The 24251-nt window shown below is 24.2% G+C and overlaps 2 protein-coding genes across 4 annotated transcripts; one reads left to right on the top strand and one right to left on the bottom strand.

Moving 5' to 3' along the window:
• The first annotated feature begins 185 nt into the window (after positions 1-185).
• LOC122502959 lies at positions 186-12755 on the top strand. The gene is made up of 7 exons (XM_043613316.1): positions 186-514; positions 4186-7364; positions 7512-7712; positions 9918-10166; positions 10873-10989; positions 11098-11260; positions 12508-12755. The coding sequence occupies exons 1-7, from the start codon at positions 346-348 to the stop codon at positions 12630-12632; spliced, it is 4203 nt and encodes a 1400-aa protein (XP_043469251.1). The 5' UTR covers positions 186-345; the 3' UTR covers positions 12633-12755.
• On the bottom strand, positions 12710-23581 carry LOC122502962 (telomerase Cajal body protein 1). 3 transcript variants are annotated; one of them, XM_043613322.1, is made up of 7 exons: positions 23430-23581; positions 22923-23268; positions 22611-22622; positions 19689-20146; positions 19263-19495; positions 16555-16788; positions 12710-13236 (listed from the first exon to the last, which is right to left on the bottom strand). In XM_043613322.1, exons 2-7 carry the CDS (start codon positions 23259-23261, stop codon positions 12992-12994), a joined length of 1521 nt encoding a protein of 506 aa, XP_043469257.1. In that variant the 5' UTR covers positions 23262-23268; positions 23430-23581; the 3' UTR covers positions 12710-12991. The 3 variants fall into 3 exon arrangements, with proteins under 3 accessions (XP_043469257.1, XP_043469256.1, XP_043469258.1); XM_043613321.1 differs by having other exon boundaries at positions 23344-23487; XM_043613323.1 differs by lacking the exons at positions 22611-22622; positions 23430-23581 and having other exon boundaries at positions 22923-23417.
• Between the last annotated feature and the right edge of the window lie 670 nt (positions 23582-24251).

Raw genomic sequence — 24251 nt, 5'->3', positions numbered from 1 at the left:
TTTACGCAATTAAAGAATGTATTGTAAATGACCTTAAGGATTTCCGTTGAAAATGCGCCATTTCCAAAGTGACCTGCATCATTGGCTGAAGCACCGACCAATGGAAAAGTTCAACATTAATATTCGACCAATCGGAGCGTAAGCTTGTCACCGCCTTGAAGTTTTTGAAAACAACTGTTGTGCGTTGCCGTTAAACACAATCGGTTATTTAATGTAGCAGTACGCGTTCTCTCAATCGTACATGAATTGATAATGTGAAAAGTCAGAATATTTATAACTGTTTTAAGTGTCCTATTTTATATATTAATTATTACAAAAAGTGTATTTTATTTATTTTAACAAAAAATGGCTGATCGAAGGGCGAGATACAAACAAAGGGGTGATAATTTTGGTGATTTGGAATCAAGTCGCATGAGCCGACTTGAAAAACAAGATCAACGACGAAAAGAAATTCGTAATCAAAATTTTTCCCGACTCAGACCTTTGGAGGAAATTGCAAAATCACAGACTCCTGGTGAGAATTTATATATTTTTGGTTTCTTATTTTTCATTTTTTGTTTGTAAGTTATAAATATTCGCCACTGGATAGAATAATGCCTTCGTGTTTTTTTTTATTTTCCGTCTTATCATATTTATCATTTATCTTTCTACATTAAATTTTATTTTTTTAATTTTAGAATATTTCTATACTTTAGTAATATAAATATTTTTCTCTACATTTATTTTTGAGGTTAAAATTTTTCTTTTTTAAATGCGAATATTTTTGTAATATTTGATTGTTTGTTTAATATTTTGGTAAGAAAAATGAATGAAAATAAAATTCTTGAAAATAAGTTTACAAAAGCCGGAGCTGAAGGAATTGTCCTGTTAAAATGACTCAATAACAAAACCGAAAAAAATGAAAAATTTTGTTCATGAATTGGAATTTTTTTTCTTTTGGAAAAACTGCTTTTGTAAAGCAAAAATTGTATGTTTACGTGAATGGTTAATGACCGTAAAATTTAATTTAGGATTCTAATAAACATGTTTATTTACATTCGCTCTACATTTATGTGTACAAATTGAAAAGTCACAAAGTTTTTGCGAGTTAAAAATCGCTAATCTTAGGCACAATTTTTAATTAAGTAATACAAATAATTAGAGAGAGGAACTTTTTGCTTGAGCATAAAAGCATAAATTTCAAATATGTTGTCTAGTATTAAAATTCACATTAAAAAGTATTTTCTAACAATAATAATTGCAATTTACGAAAGAATTAAAAAGCATAATTCTGGATTTTAAAAAATTCAATTTAATTTTTGTAATTTTATTCCGCATAATTCAATAATTTAAGACAAAAGTTTTGTCAGTAAAGTCAGGGAAAGGACAGGAAAAAAAAATTTTTTCTCAAGGAAATTAAGAAAATTCAGACTTTTTTTTATTCATTTTCAAAAATTGCGACTTTTTCGACTTTTCTTCCAAATATTGCAACAAAATACCACATTTTTAGTATAAAATGCAACTCATTTCGATTTTTTAGTGCGAAAAATAAATATTTCAAAAATTATTTTTGACTAATGTTTCTAATTAAATTGTTGAAATATACAATTAAAAAGATTTTGAATAATTGAAATTTTGTAAATTTAATTGAAAATAATTACTTTTTTCAAGTATTTTGTTACAATTTTTGAAAATCAACTTTTGAAGAATTTTAATTGGAAATTTTGAAAATAATTTAATTATCAAAAATCTTAATGAAAAATCTTAAAATTTAAATTTAAAAATGAAAATTAATTAAAGTTAGCTTCTAATTTTTTAACATTTAATATTTTCAATTACATATTTCCAAAAATTCAAATACTTACAAAAAATAATAACATTTTATAATTATTTTTAACGTTTTTTGGAGAAAATAATGATGTTTAAAATTTTTAATTAAAATTCATCAAAAAATTAATTAGTATTTTAAATTACATAATTTAAAACAACTCATAAAATTGTTTCATCCTTACTTTTAAAGATTTAATTATCTTCCAACAAAGTAAATAAAAATTAATAAAAATTCACTTTTTTAGACTTATTAAAATTTCGGAGAAATCATTGTCATATTTATAATTAAGATTCTTCAAAAATTTGATTATTTTTATTTATATTTTTCAAAAATTCAATTAAGTATTTTTAAAAGATTTTACTAAATTTCTATTGTTTGGAAATTTTTCAATTCTATTAATTCAATTTCTATTAAAAAACTACTATCTTAAAAAAATTATTTAAAAATATTTTTAAAAATTAATTGTAAGAATTTCTTTATTAGAATTTTTAAAAAATTTTATATCCCTTATTTTTAAGAAGAACTTGTAAAAATTGTCATTTCTTGTAAGGTAAAAAAGATTTATAGTTATGTTTGAAAAAAAAATTTTTACTTTTCGCAAACTTTGGAAAAATTTTAATATTTTGAAACTAAAAAGTCTTTTTATATTATTTCTCAGTTTGTAAACATAGAAATTTTTTCATAAAAGGTAACAAATTTAAAATGACTTTTACTTTTAAGAAAAATCCAAATTGTTTGGAATTTTTGACAAATTGTATTAATTTCAGAATAAATTTTAATAAATTCAAATTGTGTATTTTACTAATTTTCAATAAAATTTACTACGGATATTATGTAATTTATTCTGGAATTAACGATTTTTAATATCAAAAATTACTATTCCGAATCGCAATTTAAAAAAAAAATATTCAATTTTTCCTCAAACATTACAATTAGCTATTAAATATTTTTATTTTTAGAGTAAATTTTACTATTTTTAAAATAAATTTTTCTAATTTTTATTTAAAAAATTGTCTTTGAAAATAGTAAAAGTTATTCTGGAAATATCAATTTTTAATATTAAATTTTACTATTTTAGAAGGAAATTTTTCCACGTTACAAGTTAATTTTACTAATTTTTTTCTGAAATTTACTTCGTAGTTCGTATATATTGCAAAATTGATGTAATTTGAAAAACAAAAGTAGCTCTGTAATGAATCAATTTTAAATAAAATTGGTCAGAAAAATTCGGTCCCTTTTTGGATTTTTATTTTTCTTAAAAATTAATTGATTTTAAAATCCATCCGTAATTTTGCAGAAAATATGTTTTTGTATCTACACAAAAATTATCGAATAAAAAAATTAATTTTTACAATTTTTGAAGCATTTTTTTGAAAAAAAACATTGGTTTTAGGTTGAAAATGCTAAAAAATATCATTTTTATTCAATTTTTTTATATGGAAATTGACTTGTTTATTTTTCTAACTAATTTGAAATCATTTTTTAAAATAAAAAATATAAAAAAGTTATGATAAAATTATGATTTGAAATTAGTTATGTAGAAAAATAAACAAGTGAATTTCCATAGAAAAAATATTGTACATCAATGATATTTTTTAGCATTTTCAACCTAAAAACAATATTATTTTAAAAAAAAAATATTACAAAATATCTATAAAATTACGGATGGATTTAAAAATCTATTAATATTTTAAGAAAAATAAAAATTCAAAAAGTGTCGGAATATTTTCTGACTATTGATTTCCACTCAAAAAAATGCTATGAAAATAATTTTATGAAAGATTTGAATGATTTTCTTGATAATAGTTAAAAATGTAATCGTAGTCTCCCCTTAAAAATTTAAAGGAAGTTACGGACTGTTGAAAAAGGTAAAAAAATATTAATAATTATCAGAAAAAATAGTTTAACAAATAAAATAATTTGATTTAAAAAGGCTAAAGTAAAGTAAAGCTGAAAAGTAAAAAATTCTTTAAAATAAATTTTTTGCGCTATATAATACAATAATTTTTACTTAATTTAAAAATTCCCCCTTTTTAAACTGAATCCTCTATTTGAAAAATAAAATCCTATTCTGTACCTAATATTATATGAAGAAATCACTGTGATCCCTAAAATAGTTTATTAAGAAAAATAAAAGTAGCTATTTCGAAAGATTTACAATTAAAATTTTTATCAATTAATTATTTCCAAAAATATTTAAATTTTTTGTTGAAAAATTGAAGCTCCAAAAAATTGTATTTAAAATTCTCTAGAATTATGTTTTTAAAATATTTTGGATCTATTTTTTGAATGTAATATTTTGCAAAGTTACAATACTAATTATTGTTAAAAATTGTAATACTTTTAGAATGTGAATATAATAAAAATGTTTGCAGGAAAATCTGAAGCCCAAATAACGCGCAATGAGAAATTGGAAAAATGGAGAAAGCAGAAGGAGTTGAAGAAAAAATCAGCCAAACCAGTAATAAAGAAACCTCCATTTAAAGTTGGAATTGTCCACCACAAAGTGTATTCCCCTCCAATTTATAATTCATCACTGCCAAGTTGTTCTCACTGGAGTCAAAATACTCAGACGAGATCAAGAATTCAGACAACTGGTACTCCTCAGAAGAAGATTACCCGAGTCACAGAGAAACGACTTGCAGCGAAGGCAGAGAAAGCGGCCAAAGTGGCCGCCAGTGCAGCTTCCAAAAAATCCTTTGCCCCTCCGAACTACAAGTTTAAGGCTCCCGCGGGACTCAGCAATATTCCCATATTCGGTCGCGTGAGGAAAGGGAGCATGGATGTGTCCACATTATCTTGGAATGTCACCGTCAAGAAATCACCAGTCAAATCCTCACTCGCCACCACATGTTCGTCGTCGAATCAACGCAAAAAGTCAAATTCCCTTTCTCGTCGTTCGCCACGAAAAAGTAGGAAGAACAGTTTTCCCAAACAATTTGAGAAATCTCCTGTAAATAATAAAACGAGACGTTCAATTCGTCGTTCACAATTTAGTTCCAATTCTTCGGATTCGGCAACGCCGCCAGTTTTCTCTGACGAGAATACCGATGTTTTCGATTCCGAGCTTGAAGATCAAAATTCCGCCGAAGAAGAAGGGAACAAGGCACCTAAGGTGGCATTCACGGATCTTGTCGAACCCCTCGACACGAGCATTTCTCCCATTAAATCCATTAATAATTCTCAGTCAGAGTCAGAAGAATCTGCAGAAAAATCAAATAAAACGAGTATTTCTCCCGTTAAATCCATTAATAATTCTCCGGCAGAGTCTGCGAAAAAATCAAATGACAGCATTTCTCCCATTAAATCCAGCGATAATCCAGAGTCTGCAGAAAAATCAAATAAATCCAAAACTGAAATTCAGATGGAACAGGAGTCGCTCAATTATTCATTGAATCTGCAACTAAACGATTTATCGGAGCATAATAATTTCAAGGAAATTGAACTGAACTGCTCGAAAAGTAATTGTAAAGCACTTGAGCAATACAATTCGCAAGATTATTCCCTGAAGTTACAGGCGACTGATTTGTCGGCTCAAGGGATGAATGATACGAAACAAATGGTGGAGGAGTCGGAGAAAATTATCGACTCGTCGATGGACAAGTCGTTGAATGACACGGTGAACGTGGCTATTTTCTCGCCCTACGTTGTCACGAGGCGGGGAAAGAAGGAAGCGAGGAAGGAGCAGCAAATTCGTCGGGGGTTCAATCGCTCGCCGGAGGAAATCCCCACGAAGGAAACGGTGATGCAGAACTTGAATATTTCCGTCGAGGAGGAGAAGCGAACGTCGCAGTACTTCCGGTGTCTCCTGGAGAGTGAGACCCAAAGACTCAACGAGGAGTGCGACTCTTGGAGTGAGATAATCGCGAGGGAAGATCCGCCCGAGGAGGCGAAGGAGCTAATCGAGCAGGCGATTGGTCAGACTAAATTGCTAGTGTCTAGTAAATTCAAGCAATTCGAGGGTCTTGTTCGTCAGTGCGAGGATGGTCATCAAAATCAACTGGTCACCTGCAAGGATCTTCAAGGCTTCTGGGACATGATGAACGTCACGGTCAAGAATTGCGAATCGAGATTCGAGAAGGTCGAGAAAATGCGAACCAACGGCTGGAAGGAGGACGCCAAAGTAATTCCAACCAGAAAGAGACTTCCCTCTAAGAAGAAATCTCCCAAAAAGAAATCGCCGATTAAACCTGCGAAAAGCAATCTGCGAGCTATGATTCTGGCCGCACGGCAGAAGAAAAAGGAGATGGAGCTGAATTCCGAGGAGGCGCCAAACGAAGATCAAATGATGGAGATCTGGAAGAATGTCGTGAAGGAAAGTCCAACGAAGCCGCCAACTTCAACATCCACTCGTAGACTTTCAATCGCTCCTCCCCAAGGCTCTGCCACCAAGGAGCGGAGGCTAAGTTTCGCCCGCGCCGCCATGATCATCAGTCAAAAGCGAAAAACGCCCGAAAGCGCAAAACCCGAGACAGAAACTATCAGTGAAATCTACACCGAAACAACCTCCGTTCAAGTTCATCTGGACGAATCGATAAGTTACATCAACTCGAGACAAACGCCAGGAAAGAGTATTTTGAAGCGCATCAAAATCGAAACCGACACCGCAATCACTGATTCCCGTTTACTGCGATCCACTCAAAAGGTCATTTTCAACGACACCGTCGAACTCAACGAAGTCGAAGTGGACGAGGAAACGAAGAACAAACTAAGTCTCGCGGCAAGTTTAGCGAGAATCGATAGCATGAATTTCGAGGATGAATGCGTGCCCGAAGTGAATATCCGAGCCGAGAAGAAGCTGAATTTCGACGATATGAGCTTCAACGAAATTCTAAACGACGAGGTTTTTGAATCACTCAACTCGACGAAGAAGAAAACACCCGATTTCAATATTATCGCCCCAACACCGAATTCTAGAAAATCTGACACGAGTGCGATAATTACGACTGAAAAAGCAGAAGAAAAGAGCGAAGAGAACGTGAGAGTCACGAGAAACAGAAAAGCGATGCTCGAGTCCCAGAGTTCGAGTACAGAAAAAGGAAAATCGCCACGAATCGTCAAAAGAAGAAAAATAGATTCCGACCTTCAGAATCTATCCCTCGAAGAAACTGAAATTACACCAAAATCCCCGAGATTGATCAAAAAAACTAATTCCGAATTGGAAAATTTGGTTATTGATGAAACAAAGAGGAAATATACACCAAAATCCCCGAGATTGATCAAAAAAACTAATTCCGAATTGGAAAATTTGGTTATTGATGAAACAAAGAGGAAATATACACCAAAATCACCGAGATTTAAAAAGAGTGAAATGAATAAAATGAATACGACTTTTGAGAATGATATCGATGAGAAGAAAACAGTTCCAAAGTCCCCTCGATTAGCGAACAGGAGCAAATTAAATTCGACTCTAAACAATTCGATGAATTCGATCAATTCGATCGTTGAAGAGCAACTTGAAAATACGATAGAGGACGAAGATTTGTATAGACGATCTTTGAGGAATCGCACCATTATTGGAAGTTTAACACCGAAATCAGCGAAAAAAATGAATGTGAGTCTTAAAAGTTGCTTCTTATTTATTAATTCAATATTTTTGGAAGCCATAAAATTATGGAAATAAAAGAAGAAGAATCAAAAGATCTTTTATTTCTTATTTATTATCTGAAACGAAATTCATAATTTTTCTTTACTTTTTCAGAAAGAAACTCCTGCTTCGGCTAAAATTGGAAATCCAACCATTAGTTTTCAAGAGATTAGTGAAAGTTCCATTCTCTCGAGCCTTGAGAGGGAAAATTCTTTGAGGTCTTCAAAACGAATTCTTAGATCTCCGATTTTGAAATTGTCTTCTGCAAAGCAAAAGTCGGTTTTATCGCCTATCCAACAGAAGGCAATCGAAGATGTAAGTAGAAAAATATGTACTTCTTCAGAGTTGGCACGTTACCTGGAAACCTGGAAAACCGGGAAATGTCAGGGAATTTTATAAACTTTGAAAAAACCTGGAAAAATTAAGGAAATTTAGATCAAAATCCTGTAAAATTATTGTTTTCTAAAGTTTATTCTTAAAATCTAATTTTACTTAAATATTTCAAAAATAATTCAATTTTAAAAGAATTGCGTTTACAATTTTCATAAGTAGATGAACTTCAAAGGGTTTTAATTTAAAATTTTGTAAAATTTCAATTTTAAATTAATTTAATTAGAAATTTAAAAACACTTAGATTTTTAAAAAACTTTAATAACTAAAATTCTTCTGAAATTATAGTTAAATTTTTTAAATATATATTGAATTGATTATTAAAAATAATTAATAATTTATAGAAGAAATTTATAGTTAAAAACACTATACAATTTTTAATTTTGAAGCAATTACAAATGGTTACAGAAATTCAATTATTTTTTACAGGGATTCAATTATTTTCATAAATAATAATAAAACTCATCGCAGACTTTCAATTATTTTCAATACAATTTTAATGGAATTCCTCAAAAAATATCAAAATTCAATTATTTTCAATGTCTACTATTTCAATCAAATTTCACAAAAAAAACTCAATTATTTGAAAAGAAATTTTAATAAAATTCGTCTCAAGAATTCAATTATTTTCAAAAGTAATATAATTCTTCGCAGAAATTCAATTATATTAAAAAAATTTACAAAAATTCTCATCAAAATTTCAATTATCTTTACAAATAGATAAAAATTTTCTCCGAAATTCAATTATTTTCAAAAAGTTTAATAAAATTCTTGAAATTATTTTTCAAAATTTTATTAAAATTGGTCAAAAGAATTCAATTATTTAAAAGTTTGTTGATAAAATTCTTTATGAAAATTTAATTTTAAGAAACATTCCATTATTTATAATAAAATATTTATTTTTGTAATTAGATAATTGAATTCTCGTAGAATTTACTACTAAATATTGATTTAAAAATGAATTTCAGATAAAATTTTAGATTATAATTGAATATTGAAAGCATTAGAGCGTAAATTTTTAGAAATAATTGAATTTTTAAAAGGTTTCAAATTAAAATCTTTAAAAAATTTTAAATTGTTAACAAAAGGATTTGAAAATTCTCAAAGAACTTTTTCAAAAATTATTTTTAAAAAATTGACTCAAAAAAGAATTTTAGTTGAAAATTCTAGAAATTATCCTCAATAGAATGATTTTCATTGTCTACTATTTTAATAGAATTCACCAAAAAAATTTAATTATTTAACAAAATTTTAATAAAATTCTATGCAAACATTTAATATTTTTTTCATAAATAATAAACATTTCGAAAAGTCAAATAGAATTTGTGACAAAATTTTAATTATTTTCTTAAATAATAAATTTTTTTTAGGAATTCAATTATTTTTATAAATTAATAAAACTCATCACAGAATTTCAATTATTTAAAAATTTTAATACAATTCGACGATAGAATTCAATTTTGAGAAACATTCAATTATTCAATAAGTTATTTATTTTTGTATTTAAATAATTGAATTTTCATAGAATTTTCTAATAAAAATTTATTTCAAAATGAATTTCGGTTAAAGTTTAAAATTATAGATACTTAATAATTAAATATTAAAAGCATTATAGCATGGATTGTTAGAAATAATTGAATTTTGAAAAGGTTTCAAATTCAAATCCTTAAAAATCTGGATATTTCGTACTTTTAACTAACAATTCTGTACAATCAATTTTTTTGAGAAAGTTTAATTGAATATTTTAAAAATTATTTGAAGTTTTTATTTTCTAATATATACTTATATTCAATTGAAAGATTTCAAAATAATCGAAATTTCGTAAAATTGAATTGTAAACAAATGGATTTAAAAATTGTCAAAGAAATTTTTTAAATATTATTAAAAATAATGGATTTATAGAAGAATTTTCGTTAATAATTCTAAAAAGTAATAATTGAAAACAATTAAAATACATTTTCAAAGAATTTTCTAAAAATTATTAGAAAATAATTTTAGTTAAAACTTCCAGAAAATAATTTAATTCAAATCTTGAAAATAATGGTGAAGAAGTTACAGTAGTAACTGTTAATGCTTAATGTATTATAATTTCTTATACTGTGTTTTTCATTGAAAAATATAATTTTACAGCAATCAGCACATCAATTAGAAAGAGAAACAAAAAATTCAGATTTGTTAAATGAATCAAGGAAAACACCAAGAAAAATGGAAAAAGCTAAGGAATCGGATAAGAAAGTCACACCAAAGGAGAAGAAACAATCAAATAGTTCAGCCGAGAAGATTGCAAAAGTGAAAAATAGCTTTTCTTTATTATATAAATTCATGAAAACACCACTATCTGCCTCGAAGAAAAATAAATCAGCGAATGACTCTACAGAGGTAACTTGACATTTCACTTTTTATTTATTAATTCGTTTTATTTTTATTAATTTAGTTTTTTCCTTTCATTTTCCAATTGTAAATCTAATAAGTACAAATAAAAATAATCGATACTTTCAGAAATGGTTTGGTTAAGTTATCTAAAGTGCGAAATAGGTAAAATTTTCTGCTATGTATCACTTGTAGTGACTGGGCAATTTATTTTTTTTTACAATTTTACGTGCGAAACTGTGGTTTTGGCGTAAAAGTTTTAAAATAAAAAGTTCAGACATCGCCCTCATACTACTTTTTACGGTTTACTACTTTTAGGATAGTTTTTTTTTAGGTTTGTGCCATTGAAAGCTACTTTTTTCTCTCTTTTTTTTTGTAGAATTTTCTTTACTTTAAACCAACTAATCGTTAAAATCAAATCATCTTTAATATTTATTTTCTTCGTAGTAATGATTCATTTATATTTTAGTAAATCCTAAACATTAATTTTTTTAATTTTAACATTTAATCTCAGGAATTTTAATTCATCTCACTTTAAATTAATCTCAAATTCAGTTGATTCAAATCGCAATTCATCTAAAATTTTAAACAATGTAATTTTCAAATTCTAATCTTAACCTACTTTAAATTCGAACATTTTAAACTTCAATATTTAATTTATTTATTAATCAAGTTAGACATAATTTTTAATTGAAATAATATGTTGAAATTATAGAGCATGGAAGTGGATTCAGGAGCTGAATCTAATGCAAGTAGTAGATGTAGAAGAATGCACAAAACACCAAAATCTGAACAGAAGAGTGAAAATAAAACAGAATCGACTCATAAGAAGGTAATATAATTATGATTATTGTCTCCTTAAAATAAGTAAACAAAAATCTTATAAATATTCAAACTGTAAAATTGTAGTTATATTATAATGAAATTATTATGTTAACAGGAATCACTACACACATCTTTAATAAAAGTGAAAAATATTCCCGAGAGAAGAAGAAGTTTAAAAATTTCTGTGGATGAATTGCATGAGAAGGAGAATACTTCGCCGAGACCTATAGAAACACCCAGTAAAAGAAAATCAATTAAAAGAAGCATGAGTTGTCATGGTGAGAATAAAATATAATTTTACATTACTAAAACCTACTATTTACTACTTTTCTTAAGTTATGCTACTATTTGGGTACTTTTTTAGATTTCAGTCACAAAAAGCTACTATTTCTGTATTTTAGAATTTCCATTGCTTCACATTCGCTAATACTAGAAATTAAAAAACTATTCTCAAAAATTATAATTAAATTCAATTATTTTCAATATTTTGTATTTTCATAAAATTTCGCAAAACAATTCAATTATTTAACAAAATTTTTATACAATTCTTCACAATGATTAAATTACTTTCACTAATAAAAAAGATTTTTCATGGAAATTCAATTCTTAAATGAAGAATTCCATTATTTTCAAAAATAACAAAATTTTCCACAGAAATTCAATTATTTTTAAGCATTTTAATAAAATTTTGACACGAGTTAAAGACGTAAAACATTTAAATTTTTTGGTTTTCAAAAATTTAGTTTTTTCTCATTATTTTATAAACTAAACAAGATATAAATTTATTTCTGGAAGAAAAAAGATGCGCATTTTCATTGTGTATAAATTTATGTCATTGAATTTGAAAATTGAAAATGTTTTAAAATCACACTATTGGTCAATACTTATACGTGAGAATCCACGCGTATCCCCTTTTAGAAGCCGTCCCCTCAATTGTAATAAACGTTATTACTAGAAAAATTACTTTTGTCATATAAAAGAATTATGACAAATAATAATATTCAAAAATAATTAAATTTCTTCAAGGAATTTAATTAAAATTTTACTAAAAACAATTGAATTCTTTTAAAGAGTTTTATTATTTTTAAAAGTAATAAATAATTTAATAATTACTTAGTTAAAAAGTGATTTTTTAAAAATTTTAAATCTGAAATTATTCAAAAATTGATGTTGATATTTGAAAATAAAAAAATTTGAAATTTGCCTTCATTTTGTACCCGATTTTAATAAATTTTGTAAATGAAAGGTAATTTAATTTAGAAATAATTAAGCAAAATTATAATAAAATTTCAATAATTTTATAGAATTTAAAATTTTTAATGATTTTTCCGTCCCATCATGGATATTTCATTCCAGACCCTTAAATTTTAGGAAAATGTATTGATATTTGTTATTGTGAAAAAAATGTAATAATTTCAGTGATTACGTGAAAAAATAATTACATTTTTTTATAATAGGTATAAATTTGAATAAAAATAGTAAAACAATTTTAAGAAGTAACTGAAATTTGAATTTTTGATTTTAGTTGCGGAATGCCAAGTTGATTATCATCCATCAACGCCCCAGTTACAACGTAGCAATTCAAGCCGATTATCGAAAATTGGAAGCAATCGTCGTAGTATTAAGCCAATGACCAGTGTATCGCCTTAAAATAAGTCATTTTTATTTGTAAATGTTTTTTTTTTCATTGAAAAAAGATTCGGACCATGAATAATATAACACGATGGTCTGAGTGAAAATATAAAAAATATTTATTGCAATAAGTATAGCGCTGTTTGCATTAAATGTATGCACTTTTTATATGATTATTATTCTTTTTTAATACAGTGATTGGAATCACAGTATAGAACATTATTAATGTCTCTTTTTTTATAAAATAGGTATTAAAAAATAGTAGTAACATTTTTTAAATGTAATGTCTTCAGTTTTTATAATTTTATATTAAAAATGTATCTATTTTCAAGAAGGCTTTTTTTATGAATTACAAACTATTTTTAAAAAAAACTTTTTCATGTTCTTTGGTTATTACCGAACCACCAAAGTCTCACACTATTATCACGATACTGTTCCCTCTCGTCACATATTCTTTGACCCGAACTTGTAGCTAAGAGTGGTAAACTTCCGTGTAAGCTCACTCCATTTATACAATCTTTTGATAATGAAATTCTACTGATGGGGTTCAATTCTTCAGCTTCTTCTTCAGTTGCTTTAACCACGTCAACTTTCCAAACTTTAACTACACCATCTACACCACCTGAAATAAATCAAAATTTTTAATAAATTGGAAAATAAATTAAAATAATTATCATTAGCCACTGGTTTTCACATTAATTTAATTCTACTTTTCTTATCGAACTTAATGTTAATTTAACGTCCGAACTGATTATAGGATTCAAATTGTAAGAAATAATAAAAGGAATACATTAGAACAAGTGATTTTTAGTAAAAATATTCTCCATCATTTCAAAATTTAAATGATTTTGAGGAGAATTTTATAAAACTTCAATTTTCAATGAATTTAATTAGAAATTTTAAACAACTTGGATTTTTGCAAAATGTTAATAACTTAAATTCTTCTTGAAATTAGTTAAATTTGTCAATATAATATAGGTATATTTAATTAATTATTAAAAACAATGGATTTATAGAAAAATTTTAGTTACAAATATTTTAAAGAATTGAATTTTGGAGAAGTTACAAATGATTGCAGAAATTCAATTATTTTCAAAAGTAATAAAATTCTTCTTACAAAGTTCAATTATGTTCAAAATTAAAAAAAAATTCTCGTCAAAATCACAATTATCTTTATAAATAACAAAATTCAATTGTTTTTAAAAAAAATTTCCTCATTTCAATGATTTTCAATATCTGGTATTTTCATAAAATTTCGCAAAAGAAATAGTAAAATTTCCACAAGAATTCAATTAATTTAGAATAGCATTTTCTAAAAATTTCGTAAAAATCAATTAGGTATTTAATAAAATTTTTATACAATTTTTCACAATAATACAATTACTGTCACAAATAATAATATTTTTCATGGAAATTCAATTTAAAAAAAAAAATTTTTGATAAAATTCTAAGCAAGAATTCAATTATTTTCATAAATAAAGTTATTTGAACTAATTAATTGAAATTAAAATTAAAAAAATTTCACAAAAATTCAATTATTTAAAAAAAAAATGTCATAACATTTATTATATTTCGAAAGAATTAATTATTTAAAACAATGTTTAAAAAATTCTTAAATAACAAAATTTTTCACAGAAATTCAATTCTTTTTAAACATTTTAATAAAATTTTTCGCAATAATTCAATTCTTTTCATAAATAATAAAATTTTAATGAGGAATTCAGTTATTTTTGAAAATTTTAATAAAATTCTAAGCAACTATTCAATTATTTTCATTAATAATAATAATATTCATTGCAAGATTTTAATTGTTTTCAAAAATGTTTCTTAATTCTATGATTTCCAATATTCTGTTATTTTAATAAAAACTTTCCCAAAAGAATTCAATTATTATTAAACGAAAATTTCCACAGCTATTCAATTAATTTAGAATAATTGGTATGTTTTTAGGACCTTAATTTTTGTCAAATACTGTTTTTGAAAAAATCAATTATTTTACAAAATTGTTATACAATTTTTTACAATAATTCAATTACTTTCACTAATAATAACATTTTTCATGGAAATTCAATTTTTTAAGAAAATTTTTGATAAAATTCTAAGCAAGAATTTAATTATACTTAATAATAATTCATTATTACAAGAATTTAATTATTGATTTCATAAATAATAAAGCTCATCGCAGAATTTTAATTATTTTTAGTACAATTTACAATTTACAATTTCGACTTCCTAGAAAAATGTAATTATTTTTAAAAATTTTATTAAAAATCGTCCAAAGAATTTAATTATTTAAAAAATTGTTGATAAAATAAAAATTTTAAAAAAATTTAATTATTCAATAAATTATTGACTTTTGTATTTAAATAATTGAATAATTTTCAAAAGGTCTCAAATGTAAATATTTGAAAATTTGAAATTTTCCAAATTCTCAGAAATTTTCCTATATTTTCGTAAGGAAATTTTCCAAACTTTTGGTATTATTTCTACACTATTTCATGAGAATGTTTCTAAATTCATAGGAAGTTTTCGATAATTTTTAAGAAAAATTCCCTTATTTATGTTATTAAATTTTTCTAAATAATAATTAGTAGAATTTGCTTCCTAAATTTTTTGGGGAAAATTTCAAAAATTTTTCATACAGTGTATTTAATTGAAGAATTTTTGAATAATCGAAATTTCGTAAACCCAATTGAATTTCAAATAAATGTATTTGAAAATTCTCAAAGATCTTTTTCAGAAATTATTAAAAATATAGTTGAATTAGAAAAGAATTTTAGTTAAAAATTCTAGAAAATAATAATTGAATTAAAATGATAAAAATAATTTTTAAGAAGTTACAGTAAAAATATTCTTAATATAAAATAATAATAAACTTTTATAAGATTTTTAAATTTTTAATTTCTAAATTTTTTTCTAATTTTTCAATTTAAAATATTATTATTTTATTATAAATCATAAAAAATACCTGCATATTTTCGTATCTATGTAAGTCATTCTTTTAAAAATATCTAACTTCTGCTAAGAACCTTACTATAATAAAAATCACTCAAATAATGAAGGTACTTCGATCTTTTTATGATTTTTCATATCAATTTTAAACACTAATATATTATTAAATATCCATTAAAATAAGGAAAGTACTTGCGGTTTATGTAATGAATTTAAAGATTCTTTATATATCATGATTTAACACAGCACTGCGGAGCTTTGTGGTCGGTACTGGTCATTCATGAGCTTACCTATCGTTTAGTAAATATTATTAAGTTGTTTACTTTACTTAGATTATAAGAGTACTTATTGTACGAAAGAGCATGTCCCGTTTATTATGAATTAATTAATAAATAAATTATATTAAATTTTTATGATTAGACACTTTATTGAAAACAATATTTTAATATTTTAAATCAATATTTTATGCCGTTCGGAAATTTTTTAGTTTATTTCTTAAAACATAGTTTAAAGTGTACTGTGAATAGCAAATTATAAAAGTTTAAAAATTGTTTTTGTACTTGGCTTACAATTCGATTTTCATTTTTACTATAAATTAAATACCTACATTTTAAATTATTAAATATGCCATTTTATAATTTATAGTATTTGAAAATATTAAATTTATTAAAAATCGTCAAATCCATTTCGGTTATCTTTGATGACATTTTTGAATATTTTAAAAATGTCCATAATTCATAAAAAAATTGTTTTCCAAATTTATTTTTAAGTATATCTAAGTGAAAATTAATTAAATTTTTTAAATTTATACTAAGACTGCAAGATCATTAAATTCATTATAAAAAACGGTTCAGTTTTCTTCGCTTAATGAATTTTTAATGTAATATTGGACTTGATTTTTAGCAATGCTGAAAATTGTTAAAATTATTATTATGTAAAATAATGATGAAAATGAATAATGTTTATTGAATTAATAAAAAAATGTTACCGGAAACAATCGTCGAACCATCCTTTGAAATATCAAAATTAATTTTTTGATTAGTGTTGGCTTCTCGATTTTCCATGGACCACAAGACAACTCCAGGATTTCGTAGATCCCAACAGTAGAATTCATTACTACGTCTTACTGCTGAATATAATTTAGTGCCACAGGGACTAAATTCTAATTGCGTCACTCCACTATTTGTTTTAAAACAACAAACTGGTCCATTCTGATATAAACCTGAAAGAATTCATAAAAATAAAATAACATTTCTTTTCGTACATTTGCTGATATTTACAAAAATTTAACACAATGATCATTAAATATTTTGACCGATTTTGAATTTTCTTTTCTTAAAACTTTATAAGATTTTTAAATTCATCCAAAATTGTTTTAGGTCGAAAATGCTAAAAGTACCATTGTCATTCAAGTTTCTAATATGGAAATTCCTATTTTAATTTTTCTAATTTCAAACCACAATTTTTTTAAATAAAAAAAATATTAAAAAATTAATGATAAAATTATGGTTTGAAATTAGTTAGAAAAATAAACAAAACATGAATTCCCAAATAAAAAAATTGAATAAGAATTGTATTTTTTAGTATTTTCAATCTAAAAACAATGTCTTTTTCTAAAAAAAAAAAAATGCTTTAAAAATAGTAAAAATCTATTTTTTCATTCGGCAAATTTTTTTGTGGATTCAAAATTACGGATAGATTTTAAAATATACCTATTAATTTTTAATTTTAAGAAAAATAAAATTTCCAAAAGGGTCAGAATATTTTATGATCATTTAATTTCTCTTTAAAAAATTACTATAAAAATAATTTTATGGAAGATTTAAATCATTAAAAACATTATTTTAATCATAAAACATTATATTATAAGAATATTGTTATTGTAACTCCTTCAAAATTATTTTCATCATTTCAATTCAATTATTATTTTCAAGAATTTTTAACTAAAATTCTTCTTTCAATCAATTATTTTTTATAATTTTCCAAAAAGTTCTTTGACAATTCTCAAATATTTTCAAATATTTACAATATTTTACATTATTCTATTTTACGAAATTTCAATTATTCATTAATTTTTCATATATTAGAAAATAGAAACTTTAAATAATATAAAAAAAATTCAATTAAACTTTTTCAAAAAAATTAATTACAAAAATTTAATTATTTATTAAAAATTCACGCTATATTGATTTTAATATTCAATTATTATCTAATTTTTTACAGAAATTCATTTTTAAATCAATTTTTAATAGAAAATTCTACTAGAATTCAATTATTTAAATACAAAAATAAATAATTTATTGAATAATTGAATGTTTCTTAAAATTCAATTCTCATAAAGAATTTTATCAATAAATTTTTAAATAATTAAATTCTTTGGACGATTTTTAACAACATTTTTAAGAATAACTACATTTTTCGAGAAATTTGATTAAAATTGTATTAAAAATAATTGAAATTCTGCGATGGGTTTTATTTCATAATTATGAAAATAATTGAATTTCTGCAATAATTTGTAACTTCTGGAAAATTAAACTTTCTTTAAGTCAATTTAAAAAAAAAATTTTTTTTAATTCTTTTGCTTACAATTTAATTTGACGAAATTTTGATTATTCTGACATTCTTCAATTAAATATATTTGAAATTAAAAACTTCAAGTAATAAAAAAAAATTCCATTACATTTTTTGAAAAAAATTAAATCTACAGAATTTTTAATTAAAAGTATGAAAAGTTTAAATTTTCAAAGATTTTAATATGAAACATTTTGAAAATTCAATTATTTTTAAAAACCCACGCTATAATGCTTTTAATATTAAATTATAATCTTAAATTTTAACTGAAATTCATTCTTAAATTAATATTTATTAGAAAATTTTTAAATAATTGAATTCTCTGAACAAATTTTACTAAAATTGTTAAGAACAATTTCATTTTTCGAGAAATTTAATGAAAATTACATTAAAAGTAATTGAAATTTTGCCAAGAATTTTATTAAAATTTTTGAAAATAATTGAATTTCGGAGAAAAATTTTATTATTTATGAAGATAATTAAAAATTGATAATTGAAAATAATTGAATTTTGAAGAAGAATTTTATTATTATTTATAAAGATAATTGAAATTTTGACGAAAATTTTTGTAAGTTTTTGAAGATAATTGAATTTTTGCGAAGAATTATATTACTTTTGAAAATAATTGAATTCTTGAGACGAATTTTATTAAATTTTCTTTTTAAATAATTGTATTATTTTGTGAAATTTTATTGAAATAGTAGACATTGAAAATAATTGAATTTTGACATTAAATTAAAATTACATTAAAATTTTTGAAAATAATTGAATTTCGGAGAAGAATTTTAATATTTCTAAAAATAATTGAAATGTTGACTAGAATTTTTTTCCAAATTTTTAAATGTAATTGAATTTCTGCGAAGAATTTTATTAGTTTTGAAAATAATTGAATTTCTGCATCAAATTACGTACTTTACGGACCTTTTTTTTTAAAAAAAACTGGCTAAGTTTAATTGAAATTAGCCAAAGAATGATTTCTAAATTTAAAACACCTCAATATTTTCCCCTTCGAAGAAGGGTGCGACATTTAGTTTTAAATAATTTTCCACCACTAATATTTCTCGCTCAAGCAATCGACCTGATTGCTTATCACAGTCGAATTTTTAGACATTTAGCGTGTCTCACCTATGTATTTAGAGTAAGTGCCAAAAGCCACAAGTCCTGGCATTATTGGATTTTCACGTATACAAGACACCAACCCAGAAATGGTTGGAAAGTCATGTTTCAGAAATATATCTTCCGTTTGTCGTCCTGGCCTTTCGGTGTCAAATTTTCGTAGAGCGCCTTTAAATCCACTCCAAACTTCGGCACCTGAATTTATAAATCTTATGCTAATGGCAGGTTCCACCTCGTCAACTCTAAGGCATATTAAAAGCAGTTAGTTTCAATTTGCAAAAAGAAACAAATAAACATTATTTATTAAACTTCAAAATAAGATAGTTTTGGGTCAGAGTCGATTTTCTCATAAATTTTGGAATTTAAGTTTTTTTCAGTCTGAAGAAAACTTTTAAAAAAATCGACTGCGACCGCAAACTAAAATTTCTTACTCACTGATTGTAAGCTCTGTAGGTGGCTCTCAATTCTCCTGTAAATGCGTCCCATAAATGAATGGGAGTCTCTTGACTAGTACTTAAAAAACAACAGGTTGCTGGATTCCATGAGTTCATGTGAGGATACCAACAACTGTCGTAGATGAGGCCTCCTTCCTTCACACAAAGTGCAGACTTTAGAGTTGATGACGATAAATTCGTTGTCGGCTTTTCTGAATATAATTCTTTCGGTAATTCGTAAATTCGTATTCGAAAGTCTTCCGATGGGACCATAAGGCAAGTGCCATCCGGAGACCATTGACATCCTTTCGTGAAATTCTCACAATTTTCCGAAGCCTTGTACTCTTCTGTAGCTGAACACAAAAGTTGTTGAGAAACTGTCCAATTGTATTCGAAATTCAAAGATTGTGTTTCTCCTTCTAAACTCTTTGATGCTGATTTTGTTTCATTCTCCAATATCTGAAAGAATTCGAATAAATTATTTATTGAACGATAAAATGAAAATTTTAATATAATAAATAATTCACAGGCAATCGACCTATACAAATATTTCTTAAATAATAATAATTACCAACAAAAAATTGATTTTAATTAATTTTAATTAATTAATAAATTTTTACTACAAAACAAGTTTCATATAATTTTCAAATTTTATTAACGAATTTTTTTTATTTTCAAAAATAAAGTTTTATAATTAACCGACTTCTAAATATTACAGATATTTAGGTTTTTACAACCTTAAAATATTATAATTACTTTGACTATATTATTATAATTACTTTTATTATAAAATTCTTGATTCTTAAAAAATATTTGCCAGAAAATAAAACAAAAACGAAAATAACACCCTCACATTGGAGTCATATAGAATCTGGAGTCAAAAATTTTAAATAAATTAAAACAAAAAAATATAAAAATAAAATATACTAGGCTCGAACTAAGTCCGTAAATTTGCATAAAGTCCGTAAAAGTCAGTTCTTTTTTAAAAAAAGGTCCGAAAAATCCAAAATTTGATAGAAAAATGACGAAAAAAGTTCGTAAATTGTACAATATAATTTGGAGAATTTTACAGAAATTACAAACGATTGAAGAAATTCAATTATTTTTAAAACTGATAAAATTCTTCGTAAAAATTCAATTACGTTTAAAAATTTAAAAAAAAATTCTCGTCAAAATTTCAGTTATCTTAATAGAAATATTAAAATTCTTCACCGAAATTCAATTATTTTCAAAAATTTTAATACAATTTTTGGCAAAATTTCAATTATTTTCAAAAACTTTCCTCCCGAATAAATTATTTTCAATATTTATTACTTTAATAAAATTTTCCAAAAGAATTCAATTATATAAAAAAAAATTTCGATAAAATTCTACGCAAACATTTAATTATTTTCATAAAATAATAAAAATTGCACAGGAATTCAATTATTTACAAATTTTTTTATAAATTTCTTCGCAATAATTCAATTATTTTCATAAATAATAAAACTTTTACAGAGATTCGAATTATTTTCGTAAATACTAAAAATCTCTTTAGGAAAATGAATTTCATTTAAAATTTTAGATTATAATTGAATATTAAAAGCATTACAGCGTGAATTTTTAGAAGTATTTGAAAATTTGAAAACGTTTTCATATTAAACTCTTTGAAAGTTTGAATTTTTCATACTTTTAACTAACAATTCTGTAGAAGAATTAATTTTTTTGAAAATGTTTATTTGAATTTTACTTAAAATTATTTTTTTGAAGTTTCTATTTTCTAAAATATATATTTAATTGAAAAATACCCGAATAATTGAAATTTTGTAAAATTGAATTGTAAAATAAATGAATTTGAAAATTTGAACATAATTGATTATGTTCGAAAATTTACAAAAATTCTCCTCAAAATTTCAATTATCTTTATAAATAATAAAATTCTTCTCCAAAATTAAATTATTTTCAAAAATTTGAATAAAACTCTTGGCAAAATTCCATTTTTCATACAATTTTAATCGAATTGAATTTTGAAAAGGTTGCATATTAAAATCTTTGAAACTTTAAATTTTTCATACTTTTAACTAACAATTCTGTAAAAGAATTAATTTTTTTAAATTCAAAATTCCCGAATAATTGAAATTTTGTAAAATTGAATTCAATAAAAAAGGAATTTGAAAATTCTCAAAGAACTTTTACCAAAATTATTAAAAATAATGAATTTATAGAAGAGTTTCAGTTAAAAAACACTAAAAAAAATTTAATTTTGGAGTAGTTACAAATTATTGCAGAAATCCAATTATTTTCTTAATTACTGAAATTCATCGCAGAATTTCAATTATTTTAAATACAATTTCAATCGAATTTCTCGAAAAATGTAATTGTTCTTAAAAATTTATTGATAAAATTCTTTATGAGAATTGAATTTTAAGAAACATTCAATTATTTAATAAATTAATTTAATTTTTTTATTTAAATAATTGAATTCTAGTAGAATTTTCTAATAAAAATTGATTTAAAAATGAATTTCAGTAAAAATTTAGATAATAAATGAATATTAAAAGCAATATAGCGTGAATTTTTAATAAATAATTAAATTTTTGTAATTAATTTTTTTGAAAAAGTTTAATTGAATTTTTTTTATATTATTTAAAGTTTCTATTTTCTAATATATGAAAAATTAATGAATAATTGAAATTTCGTAAAATAGAATAATGTAAAATATTGTACATATTTGAAAATATTTGAGAATTGTCAAAGAACTTTTTTGAAAATTATTAAAAATAATTGATTAAAAGAAGAATTTTAGTTAAAAATTCTTGAAAATAGTAATTGAATTGAAATGATAAAAATAATTTTGAAAAAGTTATATAACTTCTCTGTCAGTAATAATTGTCCCGTAATTTTTCATTTTTGGTCCATAAATTCCGTATTTTTAAATACTTCCCTGGTTCGAGCCCTGAAAATATTAAATACAAAATATAGGTAAATAATTAAAATTAAATTGAAAACTAAATAAATAATACAATTAGTAAAAAACACATATATATTAAATAATAAACAAAATTGTTTATATAATTATAATATTTGTCGATATTGTCTTATGTTATTAAATTTTATATTTTCTCTACAGAACATGTAAAAAGAAAAATTATCCATAATAAACTAACTTCGAACTGCGAACAGATATCCGGAAGGAGATTATTAATATAGAAACAAGAGATATTTGAGTATTCGTAAAATAAAATGAAATTGTTACATTATTCGTATCCACATCCATCATATTCTCTTGATTTTTCTCTTCGTTTTCAGTGAAACGATCCTCATCTTCATTTTTACAAGTTTCAGTGACAAGTATTTCCGACTGTTGTTCATTTTTCAATGATTTGTTGTTGCATTCATTATTTTTGTCTTCCAGAGTTAATTCAACATTTATTTTCACCTCTTCGGAATTTAATAACATGAGAAAATCTTTTACTGTATTAGAAGCAGGTTTTTTAAATTCGTCTAAAGAATTTGGAGAATCGATATAATCACTGATATTTTCATCCTCTGCTGTCACTATTGAAACAATTGTTTCCACTTCATTCATTTCCATTTTGTGTCTGTAATTAAGAAAACTTCATTCATTCATTATCACAGTTTTCTTGGGATGATTAATTTAACTTTAATTCAATTACTACTGTTCTATATACGACGAATTTGACAGAATTATGAGCGCGTGTTTACAATACTACATGCATTTTTTATAGGTTAGATTACCCACTTGCGTGTCGGGAAAATTTCTGTAGAGAACTCCGGAATTTCTATTCATTCTATTTATAAAAAAAGTTGAATTAATAATTTCGAACTAAATTCAAATCTTAAAGACTTTCTATCTATAAATAATCTATAAATAATTTTACAACGCAAAGTTTGTTTACTTGATTTTTTATTTTTCTTTCAGTTTTTGCAGTTTTTGCAATAAGTAAATATAAGGTATATAAACAAATAAAATTCTGTACTTAATTTCGTGCAAATAAGTTTAAATCTTAATTTGTTTGGATCGAAAAAATTAATATATTTCATACAGAAAGGAAAATAGAATTAAAAACAATAAGCAAAAGGTAGTTAAAAACAAACAATTTTAAAAAATGAAAACATAACCTTAAAATTTACTCAACACCTGTTTTTTAATTAAAAATGAATAAAATATTGCAAGTTGAAAAATATATGAAACATCTTCCAAGAGAAGGGAATTATATATTCCATTTATTGATATATTAGAATATATGTATATTTAATACATTTATTATATAAACAATTTTATATTGTATAAATAAAAAATGTTTGTGTACAAAATCACAATTCTGAATAAGACTTGAAAAAAAAGGAAAAGAAGAAAAATTTATTTTAAACCACGATTTTAATCGGAGAATGTAATAAAAAGTGCGTGACATGGGGATTTAAATTCATTAATAAAAAATATCATCAACAGGTTGCCTTGTTTTTGTAACTATATATGTAACCTTGAGAAGCATTAAATTCGAACGATCAATGTCCTTCCACATAAAAGAAATCAATGGGATAAACGGTCCAGAGGAAAGCT

The sequence above is a fragment of the Leptopilina heterotoma genome, unplaced genomic scaffold (assembly GCF_015476425.1).
Source record: "Leptopilina heterotoma isolate Lh14 unplaced genomic scaffold, ASM1547642v1 Lhet_24, whole genome shotgun sequence".
In the NCBI taxonomy this organism is placed as follows: Eukaryota; Metazoa; Arthropoda; class Insecta; order Hymenoptera; family Figitidae; genus Leptopilina; species Leptopilina heterotoma.
This window is presented reverse-complemented; position numbering and strand designations above follow the sequence as displayed.

Coding starts and splice junctions, on each gene's coding strand:
- LOC122502959 (XM_043613316.1), top strand. CDS start 346: ATGGCTGATCGAAGGGCGAGATACAAACAAAGGGGTGATAATTTTGGT. Junction 7,365..7,511: donor AATCAGCGAAAAAAATGAAT/GTGAGTCTTAAA, acceptor TTACTTTTTCAG/AAAGAAACTCCTGCTTCGGC. Junction 7,713..9,917: donor AACAGAAGGCAATCGAAGAT/GTAAGTAGAAAA, acceptor ATAATTTTACAG/CAATCAGCACATCAATTAGA.
- LOC122502962 (XM_043613322.1), bottom strand. CDS start 23,261: ATGGAAATGAATGAAGTGGAAACAATTGTTTCAATAGTGACAGCAGAG. Junction 19,496..19,688: donor ACCTACAGAGCTTACAATCA/GTGAGTAAGAAA, acceptor AATATGCCTTAG/AGTTGACGAGGTGGAACCTG. Junction 13,237..16,554: donor TGGTTCGACGATTGTTTCCG/GTAACATTTTTT, acceptor GATTTATTTCAG/GTGGTGTAGATGGTGTAGTT.